Raw genomic sequence first — 12782 nt, 5'->3', positions numbered from 1 at the left:
ATACAAATAAGATGCAAAGTGGTTTTTGTTGACAGCAAAAAGCTAAACCTGTGTGGCTCATGTTAAAAATGCAAAGCACATTTTAGAGTGCACTGGGTACTTAAAAAAAAAAGAAAAAAAAAAAAGAAAAAGATCATTTTCCCAGGGCATGTTACACAAATTTAGTCTAGAATAATGCTATATGTCAGAGGTAGCCATGCTTTTGCAGCTGAATTTCAATGATGCCTTTTCTTTCTTCCGTCTCACCCTACCAGGGGCCAGTCTCTTTTGAAAACTACTTTCCTCTTACAGATTGCTGCTGCTACCTTGTCACACCCCCTCCTGCCTCCATCTGCCACTGCCTCCTCATGGGCCATCACTTCTTGCTGACTTCAGCCTGGGGAAGTGAAAAAAGCCCCCCAAAGTAGCTCTACTTTGCATCTTACCTCTAATGATGCCGTACCTCTTCAGGGATGCATGTACATTTAAAAGAGCGTCTTTAAATAAAATGAGTCAAACACAGTTCAGGATTACTCTCTCTACACAGATGAAGGAGGGCAAAAAAGCATGATTTCCTTACGGTTCTTCTGTAGATCCCAGATGCCACTGTAGGGAACAAAAAAGCTTCTGCCATTTTCAAAAGCCCTCTGTCACAGCTGGCACCCCGCCAGCCTGTGCCAGACACCGGCTGCTGAGCCCGCTGGGGATGCAGTGCTGGAGCAGAAAGGCCCAAGGAAACCAAAAATAAAGGAAAGGCCATCAGGGCTGGAGACAAGGAGTGAGACAGAGCCAGTATAGAAACATATTCAGGACAATGGGTCAGGTGCAAAGTGGAGAAAGGGAAAAGAAGGTAAAATCTGGAAGTACCTGCTATCAAGTTTGCTTTCTCCCATTGCAGGCTCCCCAGCCCTTCAATGCATTTCGCATTCCTCACTTTTAACTCCTTAGAGTTGTTCTACAGCAGCCTTAGCAACTACCTCTTGGGTTGCACTTCGCTGATGAAATTCCCCAAAACTTTTGCTTCCTTCAAATCCCATTTTGCTTCTCAGTCTCTACTCTGTAGCAGCATCACAAGGGAGAAAACTTTATCTTGGTCCTGAAAGTTTTCGGTGACTGAAAACATTGTACATGGAACTATGGAGGAGAGCAAAACAAATCACCAGCAAAACACCAACTTTGTTAGAACTGTCTTTTCTCAAAATGCAGCAAGACATCTCCTGAAGAAAACAATCCCTCACACACTTCACTTTATATACAAAACTATCAGTTCACTGGACTGCTGTCCAAACAGGGCTCTGAAAACTTGTTCTGAAAACACATATATTCCGTGGAAAACACAAGAAAACTGAAACAGAAAGCAAGGCAATAATCCTAATACACTTTTATTACACCTTCTGATAAAAACTTCAAATTATTCAGACCAAAATTTATTTGCAAGTAACTAAGAAGGCATTCAAATCCAGAGCTTCAGCACAATATGCTCTCACTCCCTTCTCCAAGTTTTATCCCTGCTTATATATAGCCAGTCCCCTGCTGCTGTACATCCGCACCAGGCTTGCAGCCTCCTCCCTCCTTGCAGCGAGAATGCTGCCCTGGAACACCACGTACTCCCAGACGCATTACGATAATCTCATTTAAGGCACGGAACGCTGTGGCCAGGCTCTGCACCAGAAAAGAATTTCTGTAGCAAGGCAGAGGGAGCACCAGGCATTTTGTCACCCTGAAAAGGCAAGGCTGTCCTGTTCTGACAGCTGCTGCCTGCAGCTATCTCCTCCCTCCCCTTTTAAGTTGCTGTGTGCACGTAACCACAGTGGCAAAAAATGTCCTTCCTCACGTTTCTAACCAGAATTAGAGGCAGAGGTACAGTCATGCACCCTGCTCTCTCCATCCCAGCTGCCCATCTCCAGCAGAGAGGGGGAAAACACCCTGCTGGATGGGACTGCCATGAGTAGGTAGGCTCAGTTTCCAAAGGTTTGCTTCTAAACGACTGTGCCATTTACCCCCTCTCTTTGCTGAGGCAGCAGAACATGGGATATGCACTTCTTACAGCGGCCCTAGCTCGCTTCTGGCAAACAATAAATCAAACTGAACAAGCACCAAGACATCAAATTGTAAACCGAACCGGCTGAGCAGAGGCATCTTTTTGCACTCCTAAGAAACCTCTGAGCTGGAAGCAGCCCAATAGACAGAGAAAACAAAACTCCTACAACACAACATCAGAATCAAAACAACACACACAAGAAAAATATAAGAATTACAGCTCAACAATCATCCTTCTCTATTCCCATCGCAAAATAGATCCAGGATGGCTACAATAGAACGAGGATCAAATTGCAACAGAAATATGAGCACACATGCTTCACCCTCAAGACTATTTTCTCATTAGTACATAATATTTCAATTCCATTTAAAAACCTTGCTATGTGCTTTTATGGTACCAGATTATTTGATTAATCTGGAATTAGTCTAAAATAATTTTTTCTGAAATACTGTTCAACATAATGCTTTACCTCTTGATTAAACACTTGTTCAGTAAAGAACTTGATGCATGGCATGGAGTACGTACTAGAAATCTGGCTAAAATAATTAAGGGGTTTTTTTTTATGTCAGTTTCAGAAAACTGAAAGGATCCCAAAGCCAAAAATTAAAGTACTGCATGAAATTGTTGAGTAGGCCTGCTCTTGTCCACCAAATGCAAAATAAGGCATCTGTCTAGAAACCATGTTTTTCTGGCTGTGCAACCCCAGAAAACTGCTCCTTCCCATTTCCACCAGCCTGCTCACGCTCCACAAGCAAGACACAGTTATTCCACAGGATCCTTCCTCTTCTCTTTTTCTGGATGTTATGCTTTGCTTTTTGAGGAGACACCTTCACGTCAGATCCTGGATGAACTAATTGTTTCCTGCTGGAGGGGCTATGTTAAATTTTTGCCCCAAGACTAGGCTGGCAGTGACTGCAAGAGGTGGCTCCTGAAGCCCATCCTCTGACCCACTGCTGGAGAACAGCGCTGGCCAGTCACAGGCAGAAGTCAGGACAAACAAAAGGCTGTTTGTACAGCATCTCCCATCAGCCCTCCCTCTCTCTTCTCATCCCCACCAGCTCTAGCTCTCTCTGGGTACATCTAAAAGGATACAGCTGCCAAGAAAGTGGAAGGGAGCGAACCAGAAGATAAAGGTACGTTTCGCTCCTGAAATTATCCTTGTCTACTTGTTCTGCTCCTTCTAGTTACAGAGTACAGAATTAGAAATACATATGGGAACATGCAGAAGGTGATTTGGGAGAAGCTGTTACATTGCAGGCAAGAGGTACCATTCAAGACAGTTGAATGGCTGTGATCCAGCTCAAAATAATTCTTTTACTATCTTGCTTTTCTCCAAAGTTGGATACTACATATTAACATCTGAAGTCACTAAACATAATATATTGCCTTCCAGTGCTCAATATAATATGGAGAGAGGTGTCTCCACAAAGAATTGCTGTCTTAAAGAAAACTAAATGGGGTTTAATGAGAACTCAGTTTCTGGAAAGAATCATGGTATTGATGATAACTACAAAGCAGTAATTCAGTGAATTCATCCTCAGTGGAATAGCTGCTATCCTTACAGTGCACCAACTGTTCAAGCAAAATAGATTTAAGAATTTTTTTTTAATGGAAAAAATTCTTCATAATATTATCAGTTATGCAGCTCTTGTGTAATGATTTTTAGTAATGCACTAATAAACCTAACTATTAAGCACTAACACAAAATATTAAATACTCGGCATCTTACAGGTGTTTGCGAAAGGCAAACTTGACAAACAAACACTAAAATACATTTCTTTTTGAATAAGTGAAACAATTTTAATATATATTTGCTTTTTAAGTGCAACTTGTTAACCTGGCACATGCCACTGGACAGACTGGAAAAGATCATACACCAAAAGTGTACCAATTAATGTATTTCTTGTTTTCAACATTAGGCAACTAGAAATACAGCCTACTTAAGGGGGAAAGAAGGGTATATTTAGTGAAGGATTGATATTTTTTAATGGCTGATAGACCAACCTGTAAATATTTCTATTTTCCCAGCCACACAGGATCTCTAGCAGTGCCAAAATACACATTTTGTGTCATTCCTCAGTTTCCCGTATTTCTAACACCTGAGCTCCTACTGGTCCTGTGTGACATTTAAAGGGCATCACTTCTCATGAACTATTACCCTGTTGTTCCTGGACAAGGAGGCTGAGATTTGGGGCTTTCTCTTTGGTCTTTTCTGATTACCTCTGCATCTAGCAGATCCAAAGACCAGATGGTGCCAAATTGGCTGGCAAGATAATTCAAACACTCTCAGCTGAACAAGCAGAGACAGCACTAATTCCTGACTCATCATGCATATTCTCAAACGAACCATTTTCCTTTAGAAAAAGCTCCAAACTATTTCAAAGCACTTGTATTCTCAGGTGCATTTAGTCTCAAACCTTACTTACACTATGTCAAAGTAATCAAAATAATTAACTGAAAAGAACTTAAACAAATGCAAGGAGCTCATTTTCAGTATTTTTAGATGGCTTTACTCCTTCTAGAATTTGAAATTATACAATCTTGATATAGCAAGCTGGTCAGGCTTAGCATGCCTGGCATTGCTATCTTTTCAGAAGGTTTTATAAAATAAAGAACTGTAAGAAGACGCTTGCTGGCAATGAGTGAGCCTTTGAGCCACTTTAGTGATTGAATTTGTCCATTTTCCTGACTTGTTTTTTGAGAGAAGACTCTCTCTTCAACCGCACTCGGGAAAAGAAGTTGCAGCAGTTTGTCAGACAGAGATGCTGCATCTGAAAGACCTGCTGAGTTTACCAGCATCGATCCTGTGCAGGCAGCTGATGAAACACTTCAGCTCCTTGGCAATCTTTCATCTGCAAATAGGGACGGTTCTCCCCCAGGAAAAAAAATACCCTTTTGAAGAAAGGTCTTTTGTCTAAAAGTTTCTGTTTGGTTATGATCTGAAAAAAAAAAAAACCAACCCAGAGGAAATATTTAAGCAGAAGCAAAATTACAATATTTTTTCTGAGTAATAACAATGTTTCTCATTGGTAAGATTCATAACTGGTCAGTTATCCCTAGCTCTCCAGCATGCTGACTTTGCTAATACTGATTTTGCCACCCACCCATAGAAACCCTCCTGATGATGCACTACGATTGCACTGCAAGATCCTATTATTTTTCAAGGCAAGTAGTGAGTTACAGAATCACCTTAAAAACTGTAGGTCATGATTTTTGACTCTAGCAATCTGACAGCATAAAGAGAATGTGCCTATTTTCAGGACAAAGTGAATTCCTACAAACTTTGAGGAGATAGGCAGCTGGCCTATCAGATTCCAATGAGCATTTCAATTGAACTCCAGGTAGGGAAAGATCACCTGAATTATTAGAAATTTTAAAAAAAAGTACACAAGAGAAAGATATCATGAATGCCCTCATCCACAGTAGAAAAACACAGAATAATCCAGTCACAAGAAACAAAGGCATAAACCCCCTGCTTCCTAATTTCCTCTTTCATGGAAATTTTCTTCCATTAAATACTTAATTAAGCTCAATTATTTGAACAGAAGATTAAATTGTACTCCCTGACACTGGCATTTATCTTGGTATAGTATAAACAGATTTGTTCTCTTTAAGCATTAGACATCTCCGAGCAGAACCCTCATAACTATAGTGTTTATACTCCTACAAAATAAAACCCATAAATATGAGAGAAGAATCTGTATTATTAAGTCTAAAAACCAACAGGCAAGGTTAGAACAATGTTTACTTTATTTGAGTAGTAGTTTGAGGTCTAAAACTAATAAAGACAATATGTTATTCAATACTGCACTCTGAGGTAATTAAAAATAGATCCCCAAGGCTCCATTACTAGTAGTTTACGTGAGTCTTCTACTCAAAAGTTCCCGTACAAGTTCATGGAAACTAAAAGGAATTATTCCATGAATTTTGCTTCTACAACAGAATCCAAAAAAACACAGAAGAGCTTATTCTCATTTCACTCACGTTCTTTAATATATTGGACACTTTTTAATATTTGGCTACTGATGTTCAAAAAACCCCAAGTTTAAATATAAAAATAAATAACCACAAACCTTGGAGATGTTGTATTTTATCCCTAATACGAATCTAAATTCCCAGATTTTCTTACATGGCATGTTATTCATTGGCTGAAAAAATGGAAGATAAGCAAGATAGCTGTGGTGACAAGAAAACTACACAAGAAAAAAATGACTAAGAAATACTGTAGATTTATATATTTAAAAATTAACTGTTTGTTTTTCAAGGGTGATCTCAAGATTTTTACAAAGTAACCCATATTATAGTCACTTCTATAACTGGCATACCTCATTTTTTCCTTATCTAGATAATAGCTCTGCCATCTTAAATTCACCTTTGATAGCCTTGATTAGACATTGCTTTGCACCTTGTTATTTTTGGGTTAGCCTAGAGCATTCTAACCTGCAGCCCCACAAGGAACACCAGGGCTGGCCCATAACATTGTGTCAGGGCATCAATTCCAAAGTGCCAACAGGATGAAGGACAGCAAAGTCGTCCTTAAGTCTAACACAAAAACAGTAATGAGCACCCAGGGAGAGTGCTGGGCAGAGCAGGTCATTCTTTAGGTTCATTTTCAGAGCAGAATTCCTACTTAATTTAAGATAACAGACCCATTTTATTTGAACGTGAGGAAAGGTAAAAAACCCCACTCTCTCTCCTAATACCAATAAAAGCTCAGTTGAAATGTTGTTCAAAAGGCTAATTTAAAAGTGAATGCAAGTTCAAGGATTCAAAGCTTTGTGTCACGGTCAGACTGTGGAAAGCAGCACAGAACAGCAGAGCTGACATTAAACAAAATGATGGAAAGCCTAGTTGCCAGCAGGAGAGTTTTGCAAGGGATCATTTATACCACCTTTTAAAAAGCCAATTAAACCATAACGACCTCCAGTAGCAAGACTCAACTAAGCAGCCTACAGTACTAAAAAATCCCAATAAAGAAGATTCTCCATAATGCTGTATCATACACGGGCCCAGGACAGCGGCACTCGGCAGCACTGCAGACAGCTTTGGCTTCCTCGGCTGCTTAATGCCTCAGTTTCTCACACAAGCCATCACACAGGATTCAATCAGCAAGCAGTTTTTCCACAACTTTGATGGGGAAGGATACTATTTATTTTACATGAGTGACTCTTGTTTTGACAGGCAAAGTGGCCAGGAAGGCAAGGACACACACCCAGACATTTTCCCCCGGTTTGGGAGCAATCGATACAATCATTTACACCACCGAGAAAACACAGCCAGCTCAAAGCAATTTTCTCAAGGTGAGAGGCCAAAGAAACAACAAAATTGCCAGCATCAGAAGCCTCAATTCCCAATGAAAGGATTCCCAAGGTTGTACAGAAAGTAATGAATATCAATTCTGCTGCAATATTATTTACCTCCTAGGAGAAAACTCTCCAGCACTCAGGCTCAAGTGTCCAAAACTTCACAGGGAAGAAAAATGCAAGGCAGAAAGCAAATCAGGGAAAGAGGTCTGTTCAGCCGCAATTCCTGTGTCACGTACCTCATTTCTCTTTAGCACCCTGCAGCGGCAAGCTTGGCAAAAATGAAGATGGTCTTGGTGCTGCTGCTGCTGAGCACTCTCCTGGGCACCCCCGCGGTGCCTTCCCAGCGCCCTTCCTGTTACAAGAGGGCCCTCAAGGAGTACAGCTGCCACACCATCCCCGAAGGCCAGGAGAACCTCCGACACGTCGACGACGGTCTGCAAGATCACTTTTGGGAAGGGAAGGGCTGTGAGGTGATCTGTTTCTGCAACTTGAATGAATTGCTCTGCTGCCCAAAGTAAGACCACACTCACTTCATGTAAACAACTGCCCATTATATTTCCATCTATTTACAGTTTCCACAGGTGGAATAAGCTATCATTTTAAAGAAATTCATCACTTCAGATGGTGTGAAATTATATCAAGATATAACAAATTTTCTGTTACTGTCAGTTTTGAGGATTTGTGTTTCAGGGGTTCAGCTAGGACTTGCTTAGTGTATTTTGTTAGCCTCCCTGTCCTATTAACAGGGACTTCAGCATCACCCAACTTTGACACCTCTGTTTCATCCAAACTAAGCATAACTACATCAAATCCTTATTCACAGCATTTTGCAATGAAGATATTTTCAGGACCAAAACCAAAACTACTTGATTTCTGTTCCATGGAAGAGAACTGCATTGCTATTCTAAACTGCATGCACATATGTCAGTTGAACAAATAACTCTGTAAAGATAGCTGTTAAAAGCAGAAAAGCAAAGGAGGGGCACAGAGGTTCACAAATACTTGCATAAGGCAAGGCAAAGATTTAGCCCAAGAACATCAACACTTCCCCGGCTTGTTTGCACTGCTGACAAAGCTGAACAGTGAAGTTCTCACTGAACATGGGGGTCTTGCTGTTGCTATAGAGAAAGAACACAATTGAGTTAAACAAACACCATCAGCCCATACTGGTTTCAAGTATTAAAATGTATTACAAGGTATTATTTCATTCAGCTTTTCAGCAGTATCTTTTCTTCAGTAGATTTGGTTTAGAAATATCAACAGTTCAAAACTTATTAATACTTCAGAAGCACTAAAATGTGATGGCATTTTATAGGTGAGCAAAAATAATTTTTTACATGTGCTCCTCTTAACACTCATTTCTCAAGTCCCCTAAAATCCAATAAAGGCAACTTTTCAGCACTCTTGTAGGGGACTCAAGCTGAACGAAGTGGGAAAGACTTCTAAAGCAAAAAATCTCACATTCAAACTGAGAGCAGGGTTTAAGTTAAGCTTTTCATCTTTCACTTTCCCTAAAACCAGATATGGTGTCCTCACCCTGAAGCACACTTTGGGTCTCTAGCTTCAACCTTTGAGCAGCACAATAAAGCCTCTTCCTTTGATACAAATACAGAAGAAAGTACTCCTTCCACCATCCTGAGGTACACAAGATCTGCCTTGCATCTGTGCTCTCAGGACAAACTGCACTAAAACAGTATGTGTGCACATGCCAAAGTCCTTTATTTTGGTTATATAATCTATTAGGTAAGTTTATTTTCTCAAAGCTAAAATACCAGGGTGGAGTTCTGGCAACCCGGTCAGCGACAGAAAATTTTGTCATTGCTTCCACACCAGGCCAACAGAGGTAGAAACGCAGTATCTTCATCCAGATCTGCAATTGCATTTATATTGCTGGAAGGACAAACACAGTAATCCCACATATATCACAATATACGCTAAAAAATATCCACAGTGGGAAATGCATGGCATGTTAAAGCTCTAATAAACCAATGAACTAATTGTTTAAATATGTGATCCTATCTTTCAGGGATATTTTCTTTGGACCAACGATATCTTTCGTGATCCCCTGCAACACTCAATGATTTAAGTCTGCAAGCGAAGATAACAGACATCATTCTACGATCATGTAAAAATGTTTCCAAGGGGAAAAACAAAACTACCACCAACAAAAAAAACTTCCTTTCTAACCACAAGTGACTGCCTCACTTTACACTGTAGAAAGAATTTCCTTTCTATACCTTTATGGAATATCAAATACATAAGTTTTCTTTTCAAATCTGGTGGCTGACCTAATTCCATAAAGCCATTTCCATGGTTTAACAGACTGTACAAGCTCTTAATGTATCGTAATATGCATCCCCCAGCAAAAAGCATAACTCTTCTTACTCAGCACAATATCCTTAACTAGTTTGGACAAAGAAACTTCAAGCCTAAACCTTCATGTTGTTAGGAACATGACTCTCATAGCAACTTATGGCAGCGCAGCTTCCTACAGCATTATTGCCATCACACTTTTAATGCTGTTTTAAGCTGAAGGCATTCAGTCATTGGCACTTTTGCAGACAGGCTACCCTGTTCTATTTAGCCATCTTAAAATACATGCACATACAAAAGGCATGTATTTCCATATTTGAAGGTATTTTACTGGAATAAAAAAAATAAAGTAAAACTGACAGTACAAAAGCACACTTAGATCTTATATGTCTAACTGGTCACCTGCCTTGACTATGCAATTTGTAAACCCTCAAACTGCTTAATCTTAACACTGAACATTTTAAATATCAGAACAGCAGATACTTTAATCAAGCTTTGTTTGAAATACAGTACCCCAAAATTAAGTTAAAATGCTGGTTTTTTATTTTTAGGCTAGGCCTGTAAGGGAATAGCTACAGAAGAGAAAACACAGAGATAATCATCTCAATATTAAAGAGGCATTGTGATCTAGGAAATAGATACAGAGACATGATTTTTTGGCCATTTTTCTCTTATGCTGCAATCTGTATTGGCAGGTGTTGAGAGGTAACCACATAATTTTAAGCAGAGTCACCTGAACAAGCCAGGTTTACAGGCAGCAAGCCTGACTTGCTGCCTTGCACACAAACTCTTTAGCTATCAAGTCAGTCACATGGAAAGTGTGCAGTATCAAAGGAACTGTGCAGTCTTTTCTACCCAGAAAGTCCACTGTTCACCTAATAATCTTACACATTAGCCCAAACAGCTACCACCAGTTTACCAGGCTTACTTCATATGTCAGTATGAAATATCATCATGACTGTTTTTCTTCCTGTTAGTAAACAAGGGCTGGATACTGAGTGAGGGGGTGATTATACACAGCTAGTACTAAATGTTTCAAGTAAATCTGCGTGTACTATTTTTGCCCTACTGACTGTTAAACAGTTTGTGTCACCAGGCTTTTTAAGCCTCATTTGTGTGATTATTCAAGTAGATTAGAGTCATTTGGGCTTCCCATCAAATAGTCAATTGATAGTAAAATAAACCCCATAAATCTGGCAACTCAGCAAAAATACCCAAAGTCAGTGCTCTGCTAAAAAAGCTTATGGCATGTTCTCTTGTGCCAAGTCCTCTATAATCCTCTAGGGTACATAATTTCTGTTGTTTGTGCCATCTAGTTTCTACAAGAAGCACATTGCATATGCCTGGCATTCACAGCTTTGCAAAGCAGTAGTAGCAAAAAGATTTAAGGCAGATACAAAGCTGGGCACTAAAGTTAGCGGCTTTCAGTTACACCTCTCTTCTATGACTCCTGGAAAATATACAATCCACTGGAGCAAAATGTTGCCACTTTCCACATGCAGCAAGATAGGGTCACTTAAGCTATTGCTTTAAGACTGACTTTCCATAGAAACTTGCTTTTGTTTCTCCCCCGCCCTCCTTCCCTCACACAGCTTCTTCTACAGGTACTGCCAGGCCTAGGTGAGACATGACTCTGTCATGCACTCAGAGAAAAAGTCTTTATCCTTCAGATGTCCTATCCATGACTAGGTTCCCTGGCTTTTTATGCAACTTGCACTGTGAAGGTAAGAAGCAGAATGTGTGCAAATGATTATTTAGCAAATTTACAGTCCCTGTAGTGAAATGGGCACGAAAACGTATCTTCAAAGGAGCACCAATTATAGATGTCACTAGCTAGATATCACTGTCTTGAACTTAGGCCAGCACTGCAGAACCATATTGTGGAAATACATAAAGCACTACAAGTGAAAGAAATCATACCACTGAGAGACACTGGGAAGGCAGCCAGCTTGAGGTTAGGGTTTATCATCATTCAATTCTATGCAAGCGTCACAGGTCCAAAAAAGCAAAGTGAAGCATCTTAGTTGTAGTGATGCCAGCAGAGTAGTAATTTTCAAAAAAACTCAAAAGATTAACATCAAGCAGATTGGATCATAGACATACTGCTTTTTCATTTTTCCCAAATTAAGAAAAAGCTTATAACATCTGATAAGGCTAGGAGTTGCAATGAATGCTAACTGAACAAGCTGAAGCCATGTCTTCCTCAGCTTTAAGATGAAAACTATTTTTCCTCAGCTTTTTCTTCATCCTATGTGCACAGGTTTAAGCAGAAAGAAATCATATGCCATACACCACACATTTAGACTGGCACAAAAGGTGACAATACAACAAGTCATTCTTAATACCACCTTCAACATCAGAATTTTCTAAGACAAGCAATCAAAAGCCTAAGTATTCCTGGATATTACTCTCACATGTTACCATAAGGTTTGGGTTTATTGAGAGGGGGTCGTTCCTTTTAAACAGGCCTGAGCTAATGCATGCAATGAAAAAGAAACAGTGTGCCTGTTAGAAGAGACTGTACTGACCCCACACAGACTCAACTCTCGTTCTCCAATTAAGTTCTTAGCAGCAGTCCATGCAGACAAATGGAGAAATCAGCAGGTAAAGGATTTCTTACCAAATCGAAGGATTTCTCAGCACAGTAAGCTGCAGCAGTCCCTTCATCTGTACTTACAGCTTTGAAATTTGAGAGCTGCATTTTTTTCCATTTTAATACAGGAGCAGGAAGGCCTCAGTGCTTGGAAGCATGTATCTCAGCAATGACAAAATGAATAAACATATCAGAAAATCCTCCACCAATTCTTGTTTCCCAAGGGTAAAAAAAAAACCCCTGTTATTCAGCCATTTCTGCCCAGCTAAGAACAGAAGTGACACTTAAAGCCTTTTACCTTAGGAAAAAGAACCTACTGCCAAGTCTGCTACAACTTTTTTTTTTTAAAGGCATTCAATCATGAGCACTTGAGGTAAATTTATAAATATATCCTAGGTACATTTTAATTGAAAAATATTTTAATATTATTACATAGTTCATCAAAGCTTAACTGCTAGGTGCAAGTATCATAGAATCATAGAATATGCTGAGTTGCATAGGACCCGTCAGGATCATCATGTCCAACTCACTAAAATTACAGACACACCCG

At 39.7% G+C, this 12782-nt stretch overlaps 1 protein-coding gene across 2 annotated transcripts; it reads left to right on the top strand.

Moving 5' to 3' along the window:
- Positions 1-2998: 2998 nt before the first annotated feature.
- SCRG1 (stimulator of chondrogenesis 1) lies at positions 2999-10163 on the top strand. Of its 2 annotated transcripts, none has more exons than XM_010401442.4 (3): positions 2999-3153; positions 7202-7840; positions 9353-10163. In XM_010401442.4, the coding sequence occupies exons 2-3, from the start codon at positions 7605-7607 to the stop codon at positions 9405-9407; spliced, it is 291 nt and encodes a 96-aa protein (XP_010399744.3). In that variant the 5' UTR covers positions 2999-3153; positions 7202-7604; the 3' UTR covers positions 9408-10163. The 2 variants fall into 2 exon arrangements, with proteins under 2 accessions (XP_010399744.3, XP_010399746.3); XM_010401444.4 differs by having other exon boundaries at positions 3000-3153; positions 7578-7840.
- The last annotated feature ends 2619 nt before the right edge of the window (positions 10164-12782 follow it).

This window comes from Corvus cornix, chromosome 4 (assembly GCF_000738735.6).
Source record: "Corvus cornix cornix isolate S_Up_H32 chromosome 4, ASM73873v5, whole genome shotgun sequence".
Classification (NCBI taxonomy): domain Eukaryota; kingdom Metazoa; phylum Chordata; class Aves; order Passeriformes; family Corvidae; genus Corvus; species Corvus cornix.
This window is presented reverse-complemented; position numbering and strand designations above follow the sequence as displayed.

What these genes read in the sequence shown, in the direction of transcription:
- SCRG1 (XM_010401442.4), top strand. Translation starts at nt 7,605, where the DNA reads ATGAAGATGGTCTTGGTGCTGCTGCTGCTGAGCACTCTCCTGGGCACC. An exon ending in GAATTGCTCTGCTGCCCAAA is followed by an intron (nt 7,841 to 9,352) that starts GTAAGACCACAC and finishes CCTATCTTTCAG; the next exon opens with GGATATTTTCTTTGGACCAA.